Here is a 27,179-nt window from a genome sequence, read left to right as displayed (position 1 = left end):
CAAAGAATAAAACTGAGTTGACAGGTACGTTAGCCTACTAGTGCATGACGTACGCATTTTAAAAAGATTTTTTTTCAAAGTTTGTATTGTGAGATGATTTTTCCTGTTTGTTTTTTAGAAGTTTGTTTTTTTCACGATTTTTCCAGGCTTTTACGAGATCCACTTTCAGAAATGTTTCTAACTGACTAAAAAATATGATAATATATATATAAGTTTATATATATAATATAAAATATGATATATATAAGTTTATTTCTTTATTTTCGGATTCATTCTTACTGGACATTGCCCCAAGAAGAAATCGTTTGTTTTGAGTTGACTGATTGAGGCCGTAATATGATCAGATCATAGCTTCATTGCTGTCATATTCATCATAAGTAGACATTACTTGCGTGATGCATAGTAGGCTTCGAGGGCATTGAGGTCCCTGCCTACAGCCCATCCCTTAAAATGGCCTTGAAAAATTTTATTTAAAAAAATTTAAACAGTAGGTCTGATGAAGGTTTGAATTATGCTATACTTTATGGCACAAGTGGGTTTCCGTAGACGGGCATGGGAAACACTCACAGACTAGACGTGTAAAACGCAATCTGTGGGAACATGCCGGTACTGGTCCGGATTTATAGGCTGCGGCCGGATAAGCTCCAGCCGACCGCAGTATTCGCCATATTCGGTGTCCGAATCTGTTGTCTGAAGCTGGGTCTAGGTCTCACTCCATTGGACTTAAATACATGTACGCTAACATAGGCTGTTTTCCAATACGCAACTTCGTCTCCGTCTCAGGCTTCGTGTAGGAAGCCAATCCCTGATTGTGGCCTGAAGCATTTAACTTGAATTGAAGTACTGTAATGTTTGGCTCTTTTAAATCTTACTTGATGTTTTGTGGCACTATCAGACTTACTATTGCGCTTACATCCTCAAAGTCAGGAAATAAAAAACAGCTGAGGCCTGAGACGGAGCCCAAGCCCTAGCTCTGGAAGCCCGTTTTTAATGGACCGCGCCCTCTATAGTAGAGGTCTATTAAATTTATTACATGCAAGTACATGTACAATATATATGTACATGTACGTGCCAACTCGCTGCCCTGCTTGATTTTTGTGGACATTTGGCGCAAGCATCACAGTTTGTATCAGAATAATGGCTTCCACTAGTAAGCAGGAACAGCAAGGGTCATCGTTGGGGGCTAGTATGCTGGAGGAAGTGGTGCGTTTGACGTGGGGTCCACAGCTGAAGGAGGATGTCTTTGCGAGATGGTGTCAAGGTGATTTTTTTTTTTGTATTATCAAGCCATTGGGACAGTAGGCTGTGAGCAGGGTGGGGCATGTATTTCCGACAGCGACCACTGTCATGCTATCGGTATACTGCACAAATCGCCCAAGATGTGACTGTTAACGTGCAGTCCTCTTGCATCGCCCCATTACTTTAATGTTGTCCAACATTGCCTTGAACGTTTTCACATCTGGTGCTGATTTTCCACGTATGAATGTTACGAGTATACAGTGACTTCCAGTAGCAGTCCTTACTAGTTTTGGGGATTATGTCACAGCTTATTGGGAAATTCTCACTTTTAAGACTTGGCTTCCTGTTACTGTTAGGCAGTGGATATTATTAAACTGGCTACGGCAAAAATTCTGTAACGGGATTCTGCCGGTAGACCTTTCTGATTGGTCCAAATCCATGACGTATTTGCCGTTGCCGGTTCAATATCCACTGCCTTCTTGTGAACACATATATATTCAATGTTTATGCAGTAAGCTTCATTCTCCCCTAAATCACCAGATATAAGAAGGGCCATAAATCCTTCCCACAGTGCCTTTCCGCCATTGGGGAAATCACCCATGTGGTGTTAGATCTAGCATTAAGGCTTGTAATCATGACAGATCACTTCTCAATCCGTGACCGTGGTGACTTCAGTTGCTTCATTGTCAGATTGTAATGCGTGCACAAGGTAAAATAAAAAAAAAATCTCCCGAGGCTGCAAAGTGAAACCAGCCCCATAAGGTGGCTCATTCATAAGGCAGCACGGACATTCGGGACTCTCGCAAAATGGTGGGTAGTAACCAATTAAAACAGCAACTATGGCAACGTATACGGATTACACAATCATTTCTTTGATCAGTACATACGTGCGCGTTCATTGCAGTTGTTTTCAATGGTTGCCACCCGCCATTTTGCGAAACTCCCGGATGCCTGCGCCGCCCCCATAGATGTATTGGACTACGGGCAGGTACAGTGAGCCACATAATACTTGATACATCCACTTTACAGCTTTTTGTGTTGAGAGTTTCTGTCGCAAACATGGCTTAGGGTCCCTGAAAATGAGATCAATAGATCCATGTGACCAGTTGCTCTCTGCACAATCGGGCGATGGCTGTTCCCATTCCTGGTTGTGGAAGTCTTCTTCGAAAAACATGAAGTAAGGTTGGAGATTTCATACAGGATTGACTCATAGTGCAACACAGTCACACGATCCTGTTTGCTTGACTGATCATGCCAAAACAATTGTGCTTATGACTGCCACCTACAAACTTGGGCCTCTTGCTTGTTGTTGCCTTGTGATAGGTTTTACCTTCAGCGAGCACGAGCCCACTGCTCTCATGCAACATGAGGGTGGGCCGTGTGCCGTGATCGCTCCCCTGCAGGCGTTCATCCTCAAGGCTTTGCTCTTCCAGGGAGAACCTCCGGTGGAGTGGAGACAGTTGGACGGTAAGTTTGAGGATTCTGCCCCATCTGCTCAGACCATTTCTGCATACACAACTGGTACATGTATTGTGTGTATGCGGATCAGTGGACGTATGTGCCATTTGGGTGTTTCTTATACTTGTTCTGAACCACATTATTAAGTGCACTGTATTTGCATTTATCTCTGCCCATTAGGCCTATTGAGGTGTTTCACATGACATAGCATGACTTTCAGATGTATATCAGGAAGCGTACCACGTCCGTGGAAGCACATTTTTTATTGTCCATTTTGTGTACCGTACTCAACAATTTTGAGAGACTGTGAAGGCATGCACATTTCAGCGTACATCTAAAAATTGAGTGGTGACCATCAAATACCATTTGACTAAAAGTCCTCTTTGAAGCATCACTGAGATTGCCCGAGTCCATCTCACCTCATAGGGACTGTTTGCCCCTCGAATGGGAGGATAAATCACTGACATAGCATCTTAGTAGATTGTGGTACAGTGTCTTGCTTGAGGACACACTCACCACATTTCATTCAATTGGACTGTGACCAGCGGACTGCAGAAGTACCTAAAATCAGTTCAGAGGGTCTCCAAGATCAGCTTCATCTAGAGATCCCATTTGGAACCTTGCAACTGTGCCTTATGGTCAAATTCAGAAAGCTCATTTCAAAACACCAGTGATTAAAAGCCGAGTTCCAGGTGCGTGCTTGAAAGCCAAAACTCGCTATTATAATCCCGCCATCAAATGTCAGGTGATCAGTGCCGGGCTCTCCTACTGGCTGCCATGACGGAGGTTCTGCAGACTGTCAGCAGTGGGGGCGGGTACTACCTCGTCCTGAAGGCGGACAAGCAGGACGCCATGTTGGAGGAGGGGGCGGTGATTGAGAATGTAGTGGAGGCGGCGCAGGGCGAGGGCAGCAACCATGAGATTTTCCACGCCGGTTTGAGGTAAATATAAGAATAGATTGAGGAGCTACCGTCCATTACATGTTTGTCATTGTTTAAGTCAGGACCCTGGAACTCCATCACAAGAACCATGACTGGGCCTCCAGTCTGAATTCAAGTCACAAGCTATTCAAATTAATTGCAACAAAAGCATTCCTTTGTCCGCGTTCACCCTATTATTTGTGACTGGTCTTGCATGCGTCTGGTCTTGTGATGTCGCAATTACAACACTGGTGTTTATTACCACCCTTCTGTGATTTGATCTTCTTTCCTTTTTACTGTCATGGATAGCGCTCTTTTTCTATATTTCGTGGTAGGTTACAGCCATTTGACTGCATTGAGGATGTGAACCGAGGTCTGGAGTCGACTCATGAGATGTTCCTAGCAGACTCTGGCTTGCTCCTCTTTCTGTACTCGGTACTTCTAACTAAGGCAAGTGCCTGAGTTAAAGTTCTAGTTTTAAATGAAGCAGGCCTTCTAAATTAAACAGGGAAGTCTACCACATCCCACTACCCATGGCCCTAGACTCCGGCCGTGTCCGAAACGGGCTTCCATAGCTACGGGTAGGTCTATTGTCTGTGCATCTCCACGCATTTCTAATGGAGTGAAGACCTAGACCAAGCTCTAGACAAGAGATTGTCGGACGCAGCCTATGAGTGTTTGTTACATTGGGTCTGTGCATGCACTATCGAGGGATGTCAAAGCCACAATGATACCACACATGTAGCTGCGGCAGAGGGCTGTAGCCATGACATCAGCCAATGGCCTTTGGGGCCATTTTTTCCAAATGTGGCTGTGCTTCCAGCTTTGGTGTGGTCTCTAGGTCGAAGTTTCGGGTCGTTCCATGAGGTTGGGGCACAATTTGTGACTGTGTCCTTGTTACATCCAAAACTTTTACCACCTGTTATGACCCGTAGAGTAGGTCATTTACTCTGTAAAAATAACACACACCTCTGTATCCAGCCTTGTATAACAATGTCAATTTGGAATCCACATGCAGGAAAATAGCTGTTCATTTTTACGGAACCCATGTAGCAATGGACACCGTCACAAGTTGTGCCCCAACCTCATGGAATGACCCATTCAACAAATTAAAAATAGGCCCTACTCTAAGTTACGGCCTCATGTCCTGGGTTTTGATGATGTCACTGAAGCTGAAAGAAGGCTTTCTAAGTGGAGGTCTTAATGTCTCCTAGGGATGAAGTCTGTCGATTAAGTCAAGATTTGGAAACCTCTCGTGTGCTCTCTGTCCATAGCAAGAAAAAAGGCATTTGCGCATAATGGCTGTGATATTTTTCAGCCATTTAACATGGTGGACATGTACTTATCGCAGACTCTAACGAAACAGTGGCCGTTGTAGGAAGATTTGGTAATTCGTTGGATATTGATTTAGTTTTGGTTGGTCTTTCAGGGTCTAGACAATATCAGGGAAGAAGTTGAAGATACCTCGGAGCCATTGATTGATGGCGTCTACGGACACGGAAGGTAAGAGCGAAGTGAACAAAATAGTTCATGTGTCTTTAAGAAATCCATCTCATCAAACAAGGAAAGAGGAATACATGCACCTTTGTAGAAATTGTAGACATTAGCTTAACTTTGTCTTCTGGGTGACTTTGCAGAGTTCTCCCTCAAGATCTTCTATTGAGCAGAAACTCTTGATTTGAAATTGTATGCGTTAGTCTTTCAAGGGGTGTCAAGCCCTTTACGAAGCATTGATGGTGGGGTTCTACTGTCTTCGATCCTGCAAAATCCTCCAAATATATCCTGGTGGATTTTCTAAAGTTGAGGAAAGTTCAGGGATGATGGAGATATTATTTCAAGGACATGGTGGTCTCAGATGGAATCAAATATCTTGTCTATTGAAAAACTTTTCATGTTTCTGTAGAACATTTTTTAGTCCTAAAACTGCAAATCTGCCCAAGTATAACAAGGTTTCTCCACTTTTTTAATAGATGCTTGACAGAGGCGTCAATTTGTTGAGGCTTATGTTGAGAATGAAATATTTGCTATACGTTTACCGGCAAAAATGCGCAGAAAGTCTGAGAAATGGAAGTTGATGCTTTTGTAGTTGGCACATTGTATCCAGTTCGTGAGTGACTTCATCATACACGCCGATACGCCATGATTTGCAGGCTCCCATAGGACGATCACTGAAGTAAAGTTGTGCATTAACTTACGGTTCCATGGTAAATGCCGATCAATACATGTAACTTCATCTGCAGTTCATGTGCATTGGGCATGGTTTAAACTGAAGTGACGTCACACTTTTGAACCAGGTGGCTTTCTTGAATACATGTACGATAAATATCCGATGATTCCATCCAACGATGAGCCAGCTAAACCTTTACTTTGTCGTGTATTCGTCGTAGGATTTCCCTTACTTGAGCTTGTTTTTGAGCAAAATGTTGTTTTTTTGTCTTGGTTTTAATTCAAGTTATTTCCTGATTTTGTTTTGCTGCAGCCAAAGTCTTATCAACCTTATGCTTACGGGTAGTGCTGTCTCAAACGTCTTTGACAAGGAGAAGGAAGTCGCCGGTCTGCGTGAGTCCAGCCAAGTTGTTCCTTCCGAGTAGTCAGATCTTTTATCAAGGCTGAGCCTTTTGTGAAGGCTGCACATGGCCTAATCTTGTCAAGATTTCTGCAAAATCTTAGCGCCATGTTGAGTGACTAAATAGTCTTTAATCATTTATGCCACTTACAAATTTACCACATCTTCAATTTTTTAAGCATGCATTCTAAATAACAAGTTTTTCAATTCCTCTAAATCTAGAACTATTTTGCATTTGTGGAGTTAATTATATGACGATAGTTGTGATTGCAATTTTGAAAGTCTTTCTTTTGACTTGTTTTTACAGAAATGAAAGGCATTTGTCAGCAGAGCAACGTAGGGTTCTTGACTCTCCTGGAAAACCTAAGATACTGCGAGGTACGACCCTGACTTGTCGCTAGAAATCTTTTACTTGTTGTGGAGGGTGTATTTTATTCTAAATCAATTATAATTGGGACTTTTAACATCCGGAGTCATGCCCTTGCGACACATGGTGAAGCCTACTGTATTCTTTTCCATGTTTTTTCTCTCCGTGTCTGACGTCAGGTTGGTGCATTCTTGAAGAACCCACGAAAGCCTATCTGGGTAGTCGGCAGTGAGACGCACCTAACTGTCTTATTCTCTCAGGTAAGCCAGCAAATTCAAAAAGAAAAATGAACCTCATGAATGTCTTAAACACAGAAAGTCGTCCTTTGAAATAGCTGTCAGATTGAGATGTTGTGGCTATGAAGTAAACCACAGCGTATCGTTTCAACAAGGATCCAATTGGTCCGTTATCCATGTCCGACTAGTGTCACCCCAAGTCCCAGCCTGTGTGGCAACCTCAGATCAGAAAGTGAATCTCTCCTCGTTAGTCTTGATGCCCACGTTTTTGCGGGTTTAGCTGAGCTGAAATAACAAAAAAATAGTGCCGTGCAGTTTGGGACCAGAAAGTGTGAAGGCCCTGACTCCGAAGTGACCATTGGAGTTAGGCTCTGACAGCTGTACGTCTTACGGCTGGAATGAGTGTCAGTTGAGCAGTGTTACGGTCAAGTCTACCTCAAGTCCTTTCACAAGTCTCGGTCACAAGACCAGTCACCAAGGAACAGGGTGAACGATAACAAAGGAATGCTGTTATCACAGCTGGTTTGAATAGCTCGGAACTTGACTCGTGACCAGATGACTTGTGACAGCACCGCCATCAGCTGCCTGGTCGGCAGGTGCGTCGACTGTCCGGAAGTTTTAGACTAACAAGTGATGGCGTCAACGGTCATTGGGTTTTCACAGGAAGAGACGCTGGTCGCTGAAGAGACTGAATGGGAGCGCGCTCGCCGGATCTTCAGCATGTACGACACGGAGGGGAGTGGCTTCATCACCACTATCATGTTGAAAGAAGTACTGGATGCCCTAGGACTTGCCACCATGCCGGAATAGTGAGTTCAAATAGTCCCATTCATCCCTTGGTAGTGTCACCAGTTTCACAGACTGCAGCCAAAGTCCTATACGCAGTCTCTCGGTGAGAACTGCTTGGTGAATATCGTTGATGTCCCAAATTGACACGAGGTTATGGAATGAGTTTGGTTCCCGCAAACTGGCAAATGCAAGCCTGCGGTGGCAATACCAATCTGAGAATAAACAGTTTGAAAGGTTTGCCTCAAATTTTTTTTTCTATGCCAAAAAGTTATAAGTCAAAAATTGTGAACTTGGGGAAATGAAGATTATGCAAATTTACGAAAGAAATGTTCTTCGTGTACACACACAGCCTTACAGTACTTGGGTTGACACCCGAGTAGGTTTCATTTTACACTGTGCGTATGTGGCACATACTTGGGTACCTCGGTGTGTCTGTCTGTAGCTAGGATCAGTGCTTTCTGGTGGAACTCAACATGTAATATTGACCTCCATTTAACACTGTTCTGTTCCAGTCTGGTGCACTTGTATTGGCTCCGTGCATGAACTAATGAGGGAGTGCCTTAGCCAAGGGATAATCCGTTCTTTGGGCCATGCGGGGTCAGATTTTCCCTTCTCTAAGTTTCCCTAGTTTGATTGATGAATGGTCCTGGTTTCTCATCGGTTGACTGGTTTATCCTCTGCCTCCCTCATTGGTCCATTTGTTCTCACTTCCGCGTACTAAATGTTCTGATTGGTCGATCTTTTCTTCCCAAAGTGTTGACTTTGTGAAGCAGCGCTTGGACCCTGACGACTTCGGTGTCGTTCTCCTCAACTCCTTCATGTCCGAGTTTTTCCCTAACGAGGTTAGTCTTAAAACAAATCACTCCTTCCCTGATGGTTTGTTGGGTTTCTTGATGTCATGCCAGACTCATATCGACATGTTAACTCAAATCAACCAGTTGATCTTGGCAGAATAATGACAAGGACATCTGCACTGGAAAGCAGAAGGTCGTAGCTTCCATTCCAAAAGCTGCTTTATTTTTCAATTGGAACCTCTGTGAAGGAAAAACCTCTGTGTATGTATATAAATGTTATAATTAAATGAAACTTCAAACTTCACCCTAAAAGAGCCATTGGGTGAAATTCGCCTCCCTTGACAGTCTTCTGATAGCACTGCAGTGCATTTTTCATGAGCTGAGCCTTGAGGACTTTTAAAGTGTAACTCTTTGGTGTCGTTTTGGCAGCAGTTTTGTGAAAATCTAACTTGCCTTTCAGGCGCAGTGCCCATTTTTCCGAGACAGGTCAGCCAAAAATGTATACTTTTCACTGCGGTGCTCGATGCAAGTGGGCCGTCAGGCCTGTCGCCGTGAATTTCAAATGATCGTCACAAACTTGCATGCCAACTTAGAAAACTCAAACTTTGCAGAGCCTAGTTCTTCCCCTCCCCGTTGTGAGATGGGCCAAAATAACCAAGCTCTTTAAGGCTCGAACTCGTGGTTTGCAGAGGTGCACAGCGTGATGGTGAATGTTATCTTTTTTGTGCTGCCAACAATTTTTTCACGCTTCCCGGCGACGTTAACGTCAGACTTATTGGCAGGTGGCATGATTGGTGAGCGAATTTTGTTTTGTGTTGCAGCCGGATCGGATCATTCCTGAGTACTTTACAGTTTATCACTACAACGGCCTAAAGAGATCTTGCCCCAACAGACAGGTAGGCTAAGAATATTGACTAAATTCAAAATGCCTAACAGTTTGCATACGATAACATTTAATCTGAACTTTTTATGGTGCCAAACACAGACTCTCCCCAAGTCCCGTAGAATGAATGGATGAATCTTCATCAGCTGTGGGGTTGTAACCCATAACCTGAATATCGTAATTCCAAAAGGTCTCATTTTATCAGATTGAAAAGAGACTGATCAAGTCTGTGTAAGACTACAAGCATGTCAAATTTCATTGGAGTCTGTTACTCTTGGGCCGAGATCCTAGAAGGACACCCAACCCACCCTGACTTTGACACGGCTGGCTCTTTAGAAGGGTTTTGTCTAGTACGTTAAGAGTGCATTTAGCTCGATGTCGTGTACGTGACAAAGGCATACCTGCTCCCTCTCCTGCAGGTTGCCTACGTGGAAGGGCGGGCCTGCATTCCAGACCCCAGTGAGCTGACCTGCCTTAGTGATGCCACCCCCATCAAGAGCTGCCTCCGCACCAAGTGGCCCACCTTTGAGGTGGAGTGGAAAGACAATGCAAACCCCTCCATCATCTGAGGTCTCCTCCCTCCCTGTGGAAAGGCTGCCCTCCTTGTGTTAGCCTTGCCCTCCTGGTGGGAAAAGCACCCTCCTTGTGGAAACCCCACCCGCCTTGTGGGAAACCCTACCCTCCTTGTGAAAAGCCCCAGCCTCCTTGTGAAAAGCCACGCTCTCCTTGTGGAGAGTGCCACCCTCCTTGTGAAAAGGTTGGAATTGGGTGGGATCAAGACTGAAATGCACCAAGCTCATATACACTTACAGAAAAAAAAATGCACATATATCTTTACAGCCATTGTGACCGCCCAAACAAACTGTGTGGCAGATAAGAAACCCTGCAAACTACATAGACTTTGTGATTCAGTTTTGACAAACAGTTATCAAACTGAGTGGCATATAAGACGACTGTTGGTGAAAGTTGAACGTGATATTGGCATATGCTTTTAAAGAGCACACTTCGAAATATATACACCGGTAGTACGTCACTGGTGCACGAGATAGAGACTAGGAATAGTAATATTGACGGAATTTCATAGTTTGGGTTTCCTGCTCTGCAGATTTAACCAATCTACAGTTTTGTACGGCAACCGTACGTAGTTGAGGTACCCAGGGTTTATTTAAGTTATTTGAATTGTCTTTATAAACAATTTGTGTACACAGTAATAGCCAAGCCAGCTTGATCTGTATGTTAGCACAAGAATTCAGACACGAAAATAACATGTAGCTGATGTCATTTTGTGAACAAAAGGCAATCATAAGAGCAGGATGACACGCCCCGTGCTGGATGCAAACAGCTAAATATAGTATGTCTATGTACATGTATTCCAAAAATAGAAATAATGCACTGAGTAGGTCGGCCTGCTGCTGGGAGCAGACCTTTGTGTGTCATGGATCGAGTGGACCGGAATTGCGGGTTACTCTAGTCGGTGTAAGCAAGCCACTTTAATGATGAGATTCCTAACTACATTGTTCTTTAACTGAGGCATTTTGATGTACAGCTCATGCCAGAAGTTTTTTGCTGCAGAAAAAAAGTTGGAATTTCTTTAACCTACCCTCCGGGGTACTTTGGCTAGAAAGTCTGCCGGGCACATCAAGTCTGCATCATTTGTCAAAAGTGGCTTGGCTGCCCAGGCCCAGTGTGATAAGATCCAATAGGTCAACTTTCACCTAGGCCAAACAGCCTAGGAGTCTGTGGTTGCCAGTCACCACAAGATCCATCAGTGGCATCGTTCAATGGGACTAGCTCCCAATGTCTCAACACGGCCAGTTTGTTAAGTTGCTGTTAATTGCCCAGTGCGTCAGACTTTTTCACCTGATGCACAGTGCTGCGTCTGGCAATATGAGGGTTAATGTTGTTTGAGGTCAGTGCCAAGCACAGGTTGTCAAGTCGCAAGTCAAGTCTCAAATTGTTCAAATAAACCGAGACGTAAAGCGTTTTCCTGTCATTATTCAACCCATGTTTCACCCTACCATAGTTGTAATGGACTTGACGTCATTGGCGCGGCCACAACTCTTTGGCTTTTGCATTTAAATGGTTGTTGTTCATTCAAAGTTCTTTTTGGCGATGTTGTAAATTCATACCAAGATGCCATCATAGATCACTTCCAGAGAACCATGGTTTATTTGTTACCCATTGGTCATTGGATTTGGAAACATGCGGAATTTTAAGTTTCAATCAAAAATACCTGCTGGACAGGCATACAATAAAATTGGTGTTTGTTTTCTGTTTTATTTAGCTTTTCTCTTTTTCCTTTAAAAAAATCATTAATAGCTTTGTAAGGATTCAGTCAGTTGATTTGAAGTTGTTATTTATATGCCAAAGCGGTTTTTCGCTTTCTTAATACAGTGTATTCATTCAGAGGAAATATTGCTCGTTGACTACTGCATGTATATTGCAGTGTGGCAGTTTCATTACTCTGAATGTGAACAGGCGTAGGATCGTATCGTAAGCATACCAAATATTGGTTTTAGTAGACGTGCTATAAAGATGAATAGATATTTGGAACCAGCGTATACCAGGCCAGATTGTAGCAGACGCTTACATGTACAGGGAAAAGGCAGATATACTTGGTAGTTTATTCATATGAAGCATGTTTATGATGGAAGAATGGGACTTGCTTACCAGTGTTCACTGAAGGTCGAGGTAGTAATTTACTCACTTACAGACAGATAGGCGTAATCTGTGATGCGTAACGGCCAAATTATATTCACTGTTTAATCATTCGTGTACAATACACGTTAGAGTGCAGTACGGAGTTCCCTCTGAAGTCATCCCTACTGATATGGCAAAATTGTAAATCCTGACATACGTGTTCAGTTTATCCCACCGCTGCCACCAAGAGCAGTGTGTGCCGTCCCTGAATTGATGTCAGGTCGGTGGAAGATGTTTCTGTTATCTCTGTTTGGAAAATCTTGGGACAGATTCCATACATGGTATCTTGAAATCGTGTTTCCTCTTTTGTTCTATAAGAGAGCACTAATGCAGTGTTAATTCGTTCGATGACCACGCCTTATCTAGCTTTCACGTGTACACTACACATCTGTCTGTACAGTTCACAAAAGTTGACGGCGTTTCATATTCAGATTTGACCGTGGTTCATTATTGACACTCTAGTGGTCACATTTTAGTGACGTCTGCGTGGAAAACTGGCCTATGGTAAAGGGAATGTTACTGTGTAACACTTATGTATGCCGCTCAAGGAAAGAGAAAGAAAAAGCGACTTACGTAACAACAGCATCAGCGCTGTCGTGATATACCAGGGAGTAATATGCAAAGTTTATACCAGTGCGACATGTACATGTAGTGAGTTAGTTGAGTAGATGCGTTAAGAATGGATTTTTTGTTAACGAATTTATTTCACTGTCATCTGCTGAACATGGACCAGAATTTTACCAAAACGCAGAATATTTGGGAGTATGTTCGTTCACAAACGATGCAAGAAATTTGCACTCGCCAAAAAAATAAAATCATTCACATCACGAAGCAAGCTTTGGTAATTGTACCCGTTTATCAGTGTCGCATTCGCGTCTTTTGCGTCGCCTACAAATTCAGTTCGTTGTCTGGAAGCCTTTGCGAAACTCATTAAGTGAACAAACTTAAGGCTTCACGCGATGCATTTTGGTCGATACACATTTTCCACAATATTACTCGGTGCAATTCTCTACTCCTTTGACACCCTTTTCGTCAAGTGTTTTGAACAGCGCACTTTTCAGCATTTAAAAATGGCGGCACGTTTTTCCGGACCCAAAGGGGGCTCTTTCTTGTGCTCGGAAGACAGCGTTCGTATTGGGATGTTTGTGCGTGTGAAACTTGTATGTGCTTGCTGAAAACGTGTGAGGAAGGTTTGCTCATAGGCTTCCTGTCATCTATTGCATATCACGATCATCAATCGCCAAATCAGGAAAAGTTAACACATATCAATCACCTTTTGTCCTGAAGTAGCTGTAAGGATGATTGAGGTTTCTCCCAGAATGACATCACGTGTTTGCTCACGATATGTGGAAATGTGCATCAGCATAAAAACCATAAGGGCACCCAAATATTCTTTAAAATGACAGACATTGAAAACAATGACTCATTTTCTATAACATAAGAAATTACATCCTACAGAGACAGACCCCCCCCCAAAAAAAAAACTAACAAAGACAAACCTGTTTATTTCATTATTTATTAAATATTTTATTATATTTTATTAAACGAGGTGGAGCAATGGGAAGTTACCCATTGCATGTTTACAAATGATCAATGGGAGCTGCTGTACCACACCAAAGTATTTTTATTATTGATCTTTTTAGGAGAAAGGAGTGTTAAAAAACCGGTGTGTCCTGCTGCGAGCATATCACCCAAACTTTAGGCCGCATAGCTGTTTGAGAAAAGTGCCATTTTCTGTTTCAGTGATTCTATCGATTGAGTTTCACTGACCTATTCCCACATTAAGCCTTCGCCATAGTGTACTGTAGTCATTGGTTACCATTCTCATGTAAACGACTCGAACAATTGGCCAATCCACGGGCTCTTGAGAAATGCAGCCACCTGTGCCACGTAAACCTCCTCCACGGAACAACAGCGTTTTATGTTGCTATATAGCGGTCTTGTGAATAGGAGATGTACATGTGTTTGCACGATCAGTACGTTCTATTCTTCTAATATCCGAGCAGCAATTGAAATTCTGACGTCTTTCCAGTTTCCATGTGGATGGACCCGAATATTGACCTCAGAGAAACGAGCGTCGACGTCCCAGGCCTGTCCTGCAAAAGATCTGAAAAAGTTGTTTGAGGATTTGCCCACAGCGTGTAGACTGTAAATGAATGGGGCCACGAACATCGTCGTCATATTGTCGGTGGTGCAGGTCAACCTTCATCTTCAAAGTTGAAAATGACTGACTCGAAAGTAACGGGAACCACTGGACGCATCCCTGCCCTAAATACAGACCTGTCGACACGTGAGCACGTTTGTACAATGTACATGTCGAAACGTGAGCACTTTCATACAATATTCACGCACATGTAGTTTGAGTGATCCACCTTGACACTTCATCCGGTTTTGATTCGTTCAATAGGAAAACTTGTTTTTGGTAATCGTCAAGGCCGATACCGTAAGTAACCGATCACCACTAGTGAAAGAGCCTTACTATAGGTATTCTAGATTCGCCTCCACAGGGTTCGCCACAAAGGGGAAACTTGAATTACCACGAGACTGTTATGGTAACAGCGTGAACCGGACATACACATCGAACCATCATCGCCTGCGCTTCAACCATAGGTTAAGGTAGGCCTACTTGCTTCTTTGGTTCCTGGCCTCGTGCGGTTTGGCGAGAGGAACTCTGTACACCTGAAAACAAACTCCCCGCTGGCGAGTGGAAGCCCCTTTGTGTATTTAAACCTGGAGTTGAGAGCAGAAACTGTTGGCAAAATATGTGGTAAAGTCTCGGTTGGAAAGTTTTGGAGAGATTTTGGCGCGTGATCGAAAGACAAACAACCAACACCGGATTTTTGCCAAGCGATGGGAGGGAAGAGCTCGAAAACGGATGTCGACGCCGTAGGCGGGTATTCCGTGGAAGACAGGGAGGATCCGTTGGTGGCTCACCAGGGGGACGAAATCCCAGGGGAGTTTCATCGGAAGAGAGGGCAGAAATTCACCTCGCTCACCGTCACGAGTAACCTCACCACCTCACATAGCTCGCTCAGGCCCGGTAGGTATTTGTTTTCTCTCAGTTGCTCTCAATTGTCCAAAGTGGCAGTTTAAAAGTCAGAGGCCCGGCGAAACGCTGCTACCCCAGCATGCCCGGACAATTGTGTTTTTTAGCTATGGGGTTCTAGCACATGTAAGAAGACGTTCAATTCCCAAAGTGCCCACTGTCATTTTATAGTTTAAGATCACTATCAAGAATAATATATGCAGCAGTATTTTAAAGTTTAAATAAAATTTAATAAAAATCCGTGACGATGTAGGGTCACGAAACTAACACCTTTTAAGAAGAGTACTGATTATTTTGTCACCATGGACATGACGGAAAACGTAGCTGGATTTTAGTATACATTGGCGCATACAAATTCACTTAGATCTCTATATAGGAAAGAATGCAGTGTCCCTACGAAGATTAAATATTGAAATCAATTAAAAATATTGATAGCGACTTAAATTAATAATAAATAACATTTTATAATAATTTTTATCACGCTGGTTCCTAAGCAGGTAACACCCAAATACCTATCAGAAATTCTAACCCCGTTCTAGATCTACTGGCCTTACTTACAAAACCAATTCCTGGCCTTTGTGGCATTCTTTCCCGAACAATATCTTAACTGCTCACAACTACGTCCCGGCAGGTGCTTGAAATATCCATGTATAAAACCACAATATCGCATTTGATGAAGCGGAACGGCTGCACAGAACTCCAACTGTATGACGTTCTACCGCCTTGAGCTGAGGTGTTTTCGTCACTTTTGTTGAAACATAACAGTGGAGCCATATTTAAACGAATGATTGGTATCATTGAGGGCAGGTTATTGTAAGCTCCTTCTTGGACTTGGGTTTGAATCTCATCCGTGCATGGATAATTTTTCATCGTGCCCCTCCTGAGTCCCTATTTTGTAGTGTATTCAGTGAAAACATAATGCCCAAATTATTCACGTTTTTCTTAAACGTGACAAACATGGTGCACCGCCGTTGTCACACCTACAGTCATTGGAAGATGATAATACTGAATATTGAACTAAAACAGTTAAAAACAACGCTGTAAAAACAGTGACACACCTTATACTTTACCCCAACTGCAGATGTGTCCAAATGTACGAACCATTACCCAGAGCCATAACATAACATCATTGCAGACCCATTAATGACGCTACGATTGGGGTATATGCAGGAATTACATTCCAATTCGACTTTTACTTCCTCCATCCTTTAACAGGCAGTGCTGCATCTTCGGTGGTAGGCAGCTACAAGGAGCCTATATTGACAAGTGTCAGGTTTGAAGACTTCGAGTACCCCTTCGAGAATGTGGTCTTTGAAGGAGGCGGTAATAAGGGACTGGCTTATGCCGGGGCCGTCAGGGTAAGACAATTGATCCATTCGTGCTAGAAACTGCGCACACCATCTCCACTTAATTCGAGTGTGTGTGTGTTTGCTAGTTTAGACTGCAGAGCCTAAACTTAAAGTGTAACCTTTAAGTACCACGAAGTAAATTCACTGCCTCCGGGTTCAGCTTTTTCTGTGTGGTTTTCTTATCTGGTTTTGTAAGTGGTAAATTGCAGGCAGCATTATTCCATTATCCACAAGGGTGGATTCAGGACCAAATTTTAGAGAGGGGGGCTCCAAAATGTTTTTTTATGATCAAACACTTTTCTCATGTAACCTGTTTCCCCGTTTTTTCTCCTGTAGGTTTGTTCTTGTCACATATGCTAGATAATAGTGTTCTGAACGGTTGCCTGTCGTCACCGTAACTTTCAATATCACGCAGATATACAATGCCCACATTTTATTTGCCGGTGAAGGTGCAGTCAAGCCTGTCGTACTGCATGCATACGGGTGCTGTTAATTTAAAATTCATTGGAGATTGCCAGCGTGGACAAATTCGGTTGTAGAGTAGGGCTTGAAAGGCTATCATCTGGCCACTCGAAGTCGAACGAGTACACAGGATTTCGTTTTCAAAAACTGTCCTTGGAGCGTCTCGAAGCCTGTCTGGCGGCTTTTACGACAAAGCCATCTCTAGATAATAGAGGCCGACATCTGTGCAAAGGAGAATAGTAGGATACCGTGAAGATTTATGCCTCACTCGTGGGCATTGACACACTCAACAGAGTACATGTATATTTACTTTCTCACTTTCTCTGAGTAAAGCTGATTACACTCCGGCGGTTATTCGCTTGTTCCACGTTTGCCTGGGCATGCGTACGAGACATCTGAACTACTTGACCACGGGCAGTCTGGCTGTTTATTTTATTACACAACTGTCGGGGGATGAGCTGTGTACATTCCTGTTGGAAAATGGTGTTGCGGGTCTTGAACGGAGACGCGTCTTCATGCTTCGTGGAGGTTTCCCCATTGAAAAGTCGGACTTTACTTCCCCTTGAGTAAAGGCTACAATCGTAGCTCTGGAGGATTTGTGTAGAAAACTATTGCAGTTGGAGTGACAGGAGACAAGTCACTCTGGGAAGTGGCTGCAAAGCCAACTAGTGGATTCCATGCACACTTACGTTTTAACGCCAGCCCTATCCAAGTGATAAGGACACGGTCTCGTGGTAGGGTAATCGTCACCCCTCAGTGGGGTCATTTTCATGACTTCGTTTCGGTTGAAGGATGCCTACTAGCAAAGTAAGACCCTGATGTGACAATGGGTGCGATTTGTGGGCATTCAGGCGACGCGAACAGCGAAGAATTTTTTAGGGATACGAAGTGCTTAGGATCGGCTAAACCCTGAAACACGAGCGCTATAGCCCCCTCTCGTAATGGGCCAGGCAAGACCATTCCAGAACAAAGAAATATGGAAGGCCATGCGCGAATCGGCGAATGGCCGTCCCGGTAGGACAGACGCTAGCTGTTGGAATGCCAGACTCGCTTTTTGCCTACCTATTTGAAGTATGGCAGAGAAAAGAGGAGGGCGCTACCTGGTTTGGGAAAATCTTTTGAGTTTGCTCAAATATGACCACTTTAAACAGCGCCCTCCTATAATGCCCGCCGTGCTTCAATTTGGTGAATACTCTTCGTCAGGGCAGATAAAGTTGGTAGAAATACCACAATGACACCATTATAGTGTCAAATTTTACCTAAAACTGTACGTTTGTGCGATCACTTTGAAAAGAGGGTTATTTGCATCTAACATCACGCTAACCATGTATTGAGCTAGTCTGGATACCAGACCCCATCAATCAGGTATAATATATGGGCGGTTCACAATAGTGCGCCTCCAAGAGGTTGCAACGCGTTGACCAATCACAGTGCGCGAAATCTGTCGACCCACTGCGCGTTTGGAAAGGGTCGACAGATTTTGCGCTCTGTGATTGGTCAACGTGTTGCAACCTCTTGGAGGCGCACTATTGTGAATCGCCCGTATTATACCCGACTCTTTTTCCTGATGTAGGTTTTTGAGAATGCAGGGTTGTGGCCCAACATTCGACGATTGGCAGGAGCGAGTGCCGGGGCAATGTGGGCCATTCTCCTCGGTGTCGGCTACTCCTCGCACGATGTCGAGGGATTCCTTAGTCTTGACCTCAAGGAGTTCTTTCTAGGTGAGACAACCGATGGAACTGCCCGGCTAGGTTGTTCTAAACAAGGACCGGTCGGAGCTGTTTGAGTCATATGTAGTTTCGGGGTAAACGCTCACGCTCAAATCATGTCGTTCTCAACTTCATTTTACTGTTTGTGGACACAAATTTACCAATCATGCGCCAATGAGTGCGGGACACCAAAAGCTCAAACGTGATTGGCGAAGGCAAACGGCCTTCAGCAGATTGAGTCATGAAGGGCCTTTTGTTTTACGCGAATCTGGATCTCGATCAGTGATCCTTACGCTGGTTGGCACCATCTATTAGACTATATTGGGCGTCCATAAACCAACGAAAAGCCAAAATTCCTCGCTAACCCGTAAAATACGTTCTCCGTAAAAACAAAATTAGCGCCGATTTTTCGGTTGCGATAAGCAGCCCCATGAAATTGGGCCCTATTGTTCATTCAAAATGTCCTTTTGAGGTCCGCGTGCAAAGACCGCATGCTCTGTTCCATTGGAAAGGCGCTGGTGTAGTCTTTATAGTTTCCCGTGTTCGAAATGGAAGTGGATTATTTTTTTTAGGATTGTTTTCCAGTCGTTCGTGCCTAATGTCTTGCATTGTTCCGTACTCTCATTTTTTTTTCTGCTATCATAGATGCCTCGTGTGGCGTCTGTTCGCTTGTTCCAAACGTAATGAAGCACTACGGCTGGCACCCGGCAAGTAAACTATACAGCTGGTTCGGGGATCGTCTGGAGGACGCCACAGGGTGTAGAGACATCACATTCCAACAGGTACTAAAAGGGTAACTCTTCTTTTGAAGTAAGTGCTAAAGTGAAACATGATGTGGTGTGCTGCGAGATGTCACAAGGAAGCCACTTTATCACAATTTCTTTCTCATTTCTTTCACAAGCGGTACCTGTTAGGTTAATGAACATTTTGTGTGTGGAACAGCAACTGGCGGGGTGCTTACCATATCAATTTGGTGCATCCCTAAAATGTTCCACCAACAAAACTATCCTATTACATGCCTCAGCATACATGTACTAATTAGCTTCACCAACATTGTTCTGAATGAAGGTGTGAATCCGTCCAAGGTAACGCAATCGTTTTAACGAATACGTTCGTGGAATTGTTTTCTGCCCGTCAGACTTATGACCGATTCAACAAGGAAATCTGTATTGTAGTGACAAACGTCAACGTCATGGATGCCGAGTATTGCCACGTCAAGACCACACCCAACATGTCGATCCGGATGGCAATGCGCATGTCCATGGCTATTCCAGGTAAAATTGTGCACTCCCACTTTACTAAAGGTAAATATTTAAAGAATGCCCTGAGCAACCTTTGAAATTCAGTTGTCATCCTGAGCCTGACTCTGTTTTTATTGTGTTATTAGCACAGCGTCTATTTTCTCTTTGATTTCCTCTTACTTTCAGGCTTGTTTTGCGCCGTCAAGTACAAACGATTTGGGGTCGAGGATTGCTACGTGGATGGAGGCCTTCTCTGCAACTATCCCATCCATTGCTTTGATGGTACGGTCTAGGTTTACCTCCATTTGGTTGTATTTTACCGTACAGGAAGAAGTTTACATGGGCTACAGGTCCCATCAAATCACATGGTATAGTGTCTAATTTCAAGTTTTCTTGAAAAAAGTTAACACACGATGTCATAATTGTAAAACAAATTAAGGTCTCACAATGCTCTCAGCCCACACAGGTCATTGAAACCACCGGCGGCCATCTCAGTAATCAATACAAAGAAAGGGTTTGTCCTGTTAACCAAATAAGCCATTTGCGAATTAAATTTAAACAAAATCTGGTACACTTGGTTATCTAATTGCACATAAACATAACTAGTTGAATTCCCCAGGCTAAAGACACTGTCGCTATACCTCGTGACACCCAGCACGATGTATGCGGTAAAAGGGGACCCCCCTAACGTGATGCACAAGCTGCATACCCTAAGGCTATTGTGCCTACTGCAGCCCCCCTCGGAAATCTGACAGGAATTCCAAAGATTCCATCAACACAAAAGAAGACACAATAGAGGGGTCCACCTTTGCTGCATATCTTATATCATAAGGACTTCGTGATTCAGGGCAAGCTTTTGCACAGCGATCGCCATATCTGGAATGGACTGGTTCCTTTGTGCCCTTCTTATCCATTGAGAACAGTGTATTGTTGCAAGGCGTCTCTTATGTAACTAAGGAAAAGCTTGCCCCGAATCACGAGGTACAGCAACATCAGTTTTAGTAAGGAGAATTCAAGTTGTTATGTTCACGTGAATTTAAAGAACTCAGTGTACCAGATATTATTCAAATTTAACTCGCAGTAGTTAGGATGGCACGCAAAGCCTACAATCACTTTTGTATTTTACAGGGTAAGATTGCCGCTAGTGGGTTCAGTCAGTACAAGAGCATTGCGAGTGCAAGTGTTTTTATGGAGTCCGTGCGAGTGAACTGCATGGGTTGCAGAGTATTGTACTCGGCCTATTATAATCTAAAAATGTACAAAACATTTGCCATCGTTTAGGAGATGCTTGCTCAAAGAGTCACAAAGCCCTTGATGAACTTTTTTCCCCGTTTTTTTAACAGGTTGGTGGTTGTCCATGAAACCAGAGGACAGTTTCCTGCAGCGACTTCAGCCCCTGGAGAACGCGGCTATCCTCATGCAGAAGAGCGCAAGGTTCGCTCCTGTCAACGAAAAGACTATCGGCTTTCTCTTGGTGAGCGCAAACCACATGGAAGAGCTGCAGTGTTCGTGCCCGCGAGAACACTCGAAGTCTGCTGCTCTGGTAGTTGAAAGTGAGGCAAAAAACTAAAAACTTTCCTGTAAGCTTTCTCACTTCCACACTGTGCCGGATTGCAGGTCTAGGAACTGTTTTCAAGGCTTTTCGTTGGCAAATATAAAAGATATGACAACTTTTAAGGAAATAAGACAGATAAAACCTACAAGAATGTTAAAATTAATCACCCATGATTTGCTGTCGCCAGTCTTCTATCAAAATAATGTTAAATCAACTTGCCAAGTAGAATCAATTTTTGTGGGGGGGGGATTGTACAGTCGAATAATTGTATTTTTTAATATTCAGTTTAACATGCGATGTTACCATTTTCTACGTTCAAATGCAAAGCATTGCTGCTCCATTGTACTTTCACAGTCGGAGTGTTGATAAACATGCTTATAGCAATGTTGCTCATTTGAAGCAAGATATGGGACGGAGAGAACCCCCCCGCCTTTGTGTTGGTCATTGTTTGATCCGAATCTCAGGAATTCTTTTCAGACTTCTAGGGGGGGGGGGTGTGTTAGGTAACCATAGTCTAGAGTGTGTATAGGGATTGGACAGGTAAGGGGGGTACCCCTCCGTCCCATATCTTGCCTGGTGTAATGTTGCTTGCTTCAATTGTTCCAGTATTCCAGCGACGAACAGGATTTGATGGTCAATCAGCTAGCTCTCAAAAACGCTCGCTGCACACCGGTCGACAGACCTAACACCAAGCTCTCAAGGTATATATTGACCGACGCAAGAAATGCTGATCTTACGCTGGAAGTTGTGGTCACGGGACTTGGCTGTTCACACCACGGACGTATATAAAAAAACCTGGACTTGCAACGCCTTTGTATGAAAAAGAAGCCAAGCAGCGGCCATTTTACCGGGCGGAATACAAAAGCGTGGGTTGGCTCCCTTCTATTGACGTCAGGAAGAACAAAGGCGGGCATTGCCAGGAAAGCTTTGTATTCGGCTCGGTAAAATGGCTGCGAGTGGATTCAATGACTCTGTAAGCTGATTAAAGGCATTGCGAGTCTAGATTTTATTATAAACGTCCGTGGTTCACACACGATTGAAAACGTGCTCAGTTCTTATACAGTATTCTACACGCCTTCATATCAAGTGCGCAAATCACGAACATTAGTAATGTCATTGCTCAAACCGCAAAGGCAAACAGATCAGGCCGAGGTCTCTACTTGTTGAATCGAACAACTGATCCTTCTTTCGCGATCTTTCCTATTTTTAAGTTCTTGTAGTAGTCGCACACCGAACCTCAAAATACGAAAGATCAAGATAGGGTGGAATTACATCAGCAATGTACGTGAAAGAAAATCATACTATCATTTCCTCTTGTTATCGTGGATACTTTCCGAAAAACTGCAACCATCATTTAACTGTCTGTGTGTTTTCCCATTAGAAATCGCAAAGATGCCAAAATCAGGCAGTGCGAAGCTGCCCGGGAGCACCAGATTGTGACCGAGGCCTTGTCCAAGTTCTTGGCGGTCTTATCTGACAGTCAGCTTGATAGGAATATCGCTTCAATCAGCAGGAAGGAACTCGAAGCAGTCTTTGCAGAGGTAGGGTTCGAAATCTTAATGGCCCACCATTCCCAAACCGCAGGCTAAAAATTATTACATGTATTTTATGAGTGATTATATGGAAATTGATATAGGCCTACCAATGTGCATTCGATCAATTCAACAGTGACACTTCCACGGCTTTCATCGCCTGTAACTATCAACGCTTTCTGTAAAAATGTGTTTTTGTTCATCAGTTTGAAGTTTAAAATATTAACAATAAGTGCCAAACATCTTAATTGAGTACTTCAGACTGGTTTTAGAATAACGTTTCATGTTTTCAAAATTCTTTACCCAACCTGTCCAACCCTGATAATAAGAACACTGTCCATGTAATAATTATAATGCTTAATTAATTGCTACAAGGAAAATGTTAGGTCCAAGTTACCTGCATCGTTGGCCGTGTCCGAAACGGGCTTCCAGAGCTAGGGCTAGGTCTATTGCCTACGCGTCTCCGCACATTTCCACTGGAGCGAACACCTAGACCTAGCTCTGGACAACTGATTCGCATGCAGCCTTTGTTTTCCATTCCTGAATGTCCTCAGAAACACCTTATCATCGGTTGAAAAGAGCCCTGTTGGTCGGGATAGTTTATTTTGCTTGTTGTCGCGCGACCGTAATACGCATGCATTTCATAGTTGTTTGTGAACCAGCAAAGTGCAATTTCGACCAAAGGACGCCTCTGTTGCTAGGAAAATTACGCCCTCTCTTGGTCAAGCTCGGGGGCTCATTAAAAACAAGATCATTTGTAAAGCCCAGCCGGATAGCTCCGGAAGTACACCACGGGCACAGTCGTTGATTATAGATAAAAGCGATAGAGTGATCATTGCTTCTGTCCACAGAAATCTGACGAATTCACCGATGAACACGCCAAAATACTCTTCGGTGAAAAATATACAATGGAGGAAGTCTTTAATTACCTGGACTGTAACAGCGACGACCAGGTAATGACATATAGATATGACCATGGGTCGACATAGTTTTTACCTGCGTCAAGACTCCTGGTTTTATGGATTTTCGAACATTTCAACTATCAGTGGAAAGGCATGTAGGTCTATTGCCACCAAAACCTCTGTGACAACAACACGGGTGTAAACAATAACTGTGACCGGTGCTCCACGCACCATCTATTCCGATTTTCTTTAATAATTGGACTTTCGATTTCGTCCCAGATTTCGTTTAACGAGTTGATGGGCCTGGCCGAGCAGAAGGGCTTGGGTCTGCAGAGCTACTTCCTCGGCTACCAGCGACAGGATATCACCTCCTTCCGGAGGTTCCTGGACACGCTGTCCAACACGCTGCTCGTGAACGTCAAGAGGGTCTTCACCACGGTGAGCCAGTGAAATTCAAGAAATGCTCTCATTTAAGGAGAGAGAGATATTCTCCATGACAACATGGATCTGAATTATTTTTTGCTTTACGGAAGACCCCAAGACATACTAGGGCATTACGGGGTATCCGCCTCGAGCAGAAGCACCCCCTCATCAGTTGAAAAGAGCCATGCTGGTGGAGAGTTTTCGTTTTGTTGGTAGCGTCGCGTACACAACGCATCCATCTCGTAGTCGATCGTGATCAGCTAAGTAGAGTTCCCACCAAAGGAGCCTCAGTTGCAAAGAAAATCGCTCCCTCTCTTGGTCCAGCTTGGGACCCAAAGAGTCCCGCAGTGAATCCGTCACAAGCATAGTAGGGGCCCTGTTTGTTTCACACGGATCCAAATCAGGAATCTGTCGTTGGTTCGCTGACACAAGGGCCCGCCTAATGGATGGAGCCAACCAGGTTTGGGATCACAGACCAAGATTTAGATCCGTGTGAAAAAAAACAGGTCCTGTGTTTGTAAAAGGCATCAGCGACGGAACCGGTGCGTGACCCAACACGCACAAAAACCCAATTCGTTTGTATGAGTGTTCGGGTACGTAAGCTTGGTAGTGTGATGGTTATGTGAACTTTGTCGTGAAGGGTAAGGTGAGCTCAAGCAACCAATAAGCACACTTTAAATGTAAACATCGAGTACATTTTTTATTGACTTTTGGCATGCAGGATGGTGACTTGGAACGCACTGTGGGCATCGACACGCTCTACGTGAGTGCCACCGACTTCCAACTTGAGGAGGGGGATCGCCAATTTCTCGTCAAGGTAATGCTATTGACAGCCTATGAAAAGAAGGACCGCAGAAGGGAAGACATATTTTGATCATAATTATTTTGATATCTTTTTGTAGCAAGCTCCGGAGAAAATATCTAAACCTCTTTCTTCTGTTGTGATCTGAAATGTTGTGATGTAAGGATTGAGATTGTACCTTTTGGACCACTGTCTTTAATTTTGGACTCTGCGCGGGTTGCAACTCGTGTAATCTCATTCATATTTAATATCAAGCTTTTACTCTGTCTATTGTTACAGCAAGGGCAACGGGCAGCCGCAACGTTCTTGAATCAGTGGACAGCGCGCAACCCAGACAAAGCGATCCGTAAACAGAGCTCGCCTGCACCCGCACCGATCGACCTGCCCACTACTCACAGAAGGAAGAGCCCAAGCCAAGTGGCCTCACTGAGCGAGGAGCAGGAGTCGAAAGCGACAGCAGCTGCCGGTACGCCTCTGGCTGTACTACCCGTCTCACCCACGAATACTGGTTCCTAAGAACAGTACGTGTAGCTACTCCGTCCGCCTTGAGCAGAAGCACCCCCTCATCGGTTGAAAAAGAGCCATATTGGTCGAGAGTGTTCATGTTGGTTGGTAGCTATACGCGACCCCAACGCACGCATTTCACAGTCGTTTGTAAACCAGCCAAATGCAGTTCCTACCGACGGAGCCTCCGTTGCTAGGAAAAATGCGCCCTCACTTGGTCTTGCTCGGTCTCATTCGCTGGAGTAAGTGAGACCAACGTCGTTGCTGATACAAAGTGCTTCCGATCGTGAGTAAGAAGTAAAGCCCAATGCCAGTTAGTCAAGTACACTCCAGATACACCGCAAAAGGTTGGTGTTGAACTAAACCTTTTGGTTTTGATTTAACACCGCACAGTATCTAGGACCACGTGGTATCTGCAGTGTGTAATGATCAGTGGTGTCTCATCAGGACAGCATATATTTTACGATCGACGTGTATTATAGCATCCACATGTATACAGAACCAAGGGTTTCAATGCAAGATCAGGGGTGTGTACACCTAGCAAGATACGGGACGGAGGGGTACCCCCGTACATGTCCAATCCCCATACACATTGTAGACTATTGTTATGCAACACATTACCCCCTAGCTGTCTGAAAATAATTTCTTTGTGTCGGTCAAACAATGACCGACAGAAAGGCGGGGTGCCATTCGCCTCATATCTTGCTTCAAATGGGGGCGTGGGATCTGTATAGGACCTATGGTATTATTACGAGGCGGTTACGATGTACATGTGTAGTATGATAGACCCGTGGTTCTACAGTCTGCACATATTCAAGGTTGCATATATCCTAGACAATAGTGTGGCCTGCATCCACTGGACAAAAGCGCTTGTTTGTACATTCCACAGTGACTCAGGACTTTAATACACAAATACTGAAATATAATGTAGTCACCTAAGACCGGCTTATCTTTTGACAGTTTGCAGATTCATTCCTTTGTAAATATATTTGACAATACGGGCCAATAATAACGGACTTGGATGTCATTTTTATCCGTTGAGTTTATTGTTTTCTTTTGCGCAATTTGGCGTGTGTATGTTTGCTTAAATACATGCCTTGAGTGTTTATTTCAAACTTCTTGGTGGCTAATGTGCGCCTGAAGACGAAGATTATTTATGTTGGGGTAACTTCTTTTGGAGTTACTTCAGTTTTTTTGTTTTTTTTATTTATGACATTGCTGTGGTTTGTCAAACTACAGATAATAAGATTTGCTTGCTACAAACCAAATTCTGAACTTGCTCTTTTTTCCTCTTTTTTTTAATGATCTTAACACGCAATCTCCAAGTCTTTGGCTTCATTTCCTCAGTGTTTTGTTGGTTTGTACTTCTGACACACGCCTTATTAATTCTGTATTTTGATAAGAGAGCACAATTTTAAGGAGGTGTAAAATGCACTACGATATTTCCCATTTTGAAAGAGTGTATTTGTGGCCCAGGTCCATCAGGTGTTGTGTTTTGTTGCTAGTACTTTAACACCTGTAAGAAAAACACCAGAAAGGTCGCTTCATGTATTCATTTGTATTTTATTTGCAGATAAAATCGTGTACAATAAATCACGTGAAATTTTCGTGTCTGGTTTCTGAACATTTGTTTGAATTTACAAATAATATTATTTGGAAATGGTAATTCGTAAGAAATCTTATTTCATAGAGTTCCTACGGG

The 27,179-nt window shown here is 43.6% G+C and overlaps 2 protein-coding genes across 3 annotated transcripts; both read left to right on the top strand.

Annotated features, from left to right (window-relative positions):
• The first annotated feature begins 1,024 nt into the window (after nucleotides 1-1,024).
• LOC110982615 (ubiquitin carboxyl-terminal hydrolase MINDY-3-like) lies at nucleotides 1,025-12,787 on the top strand. The gene is made up of 12 exons (XM_022241161.2): nucleotides 1,025-1,261; nucleotides 2,563-2,706; nucleotides 3,443-3,638; nucleotides 3,953-4,067; nucleotides 5,047-5,120; nucleotides 6,097-6,176; nucleotides 6,491-6,561; nucleotides 6,730-6,810; nucleotides 7,450-7,595; nucleotides 8,330-8,417; nucleotides 9,191-9,265; nucleotides 9,672-12,787. Exons 1-12 carry the CDS (start codon nucleotides 1,138-1,140, stop codon nucleotides 9,819-9,821), a joined length of 1,344 nt encoding a protein of 447 aa, XP_022096853.2. The 5' UTR covers nucleotides 1,025-1,137; the 3' UTR covers nucleotides 9,822-12,787.
• Nucleotides 12,788-13,855: 1,068 nt separating this feature from the next.
• Nucleotides 13,856-27,101, top strand: LOC110982574 (uncharacterized). Of its 2 annotated transcripts, XM_022241081.2 has the most exons (13): nucleotides 13,857-14,992; nucleotides 16,214-16,356; nucleotides 18,383-18,530; nucleotides 19,164-19,300; nucleotides 19,657-19,792; nucleotides 19,946-20,041; nucleotides 21,103-21,233; nucleotides 21,921-22,015; nucleotides 22,696-22,855; nucleotides 23,698-23,799; nucleotides 24,028-24,186; nucleotides 24,893-24,988; nucleotides 25,253-27,101. In XM_022241081.2, exons 1-13 carry the CDS (start codon nucleotides 14,803-14,805, stop codon nucleotides 25,487-25,489), a joined length of 1,830 nt encoding a protein of 609 aa, XP_022096773.1. In that variant the 5' UTR covers nucleotides 13,857-14,802; the 3' UTR covers nucleotides 25,490-27,101. The 2 variants fall into 2 exon arrangements, with proteins under 2 accessions (XP_022096774.1, XP_022096773.1); XM_022241082.2 differs by lacking the exon at nucleotides 23,698-23,799 and having other exon boundaries at nucleotides 13,856-14,992.
• The last annotated feature ends 78 nt before the right edge of the window (nucleotides 27,102-27,179 follow it).

Source organism: Acanthaster planci, linkage group LG17 (assembly GCF_054643075.1).
Source record: "Acanthaster planci isolate LZ-2023a linkage group LG17, COTS_SCS, whole genome shotgun sequence".
NCBI classification, from domain to species: Eukaryota; Metazoa; Echinodermata; class Asteroidea; order Valvatida; family Acanthasteridae; genus Acanthaster; species Acanthaster planci.
Note: the sequence above shows the minus strand (reverse complement) of the source record. Positions and strands in the feature narration are given on the sequence as shown.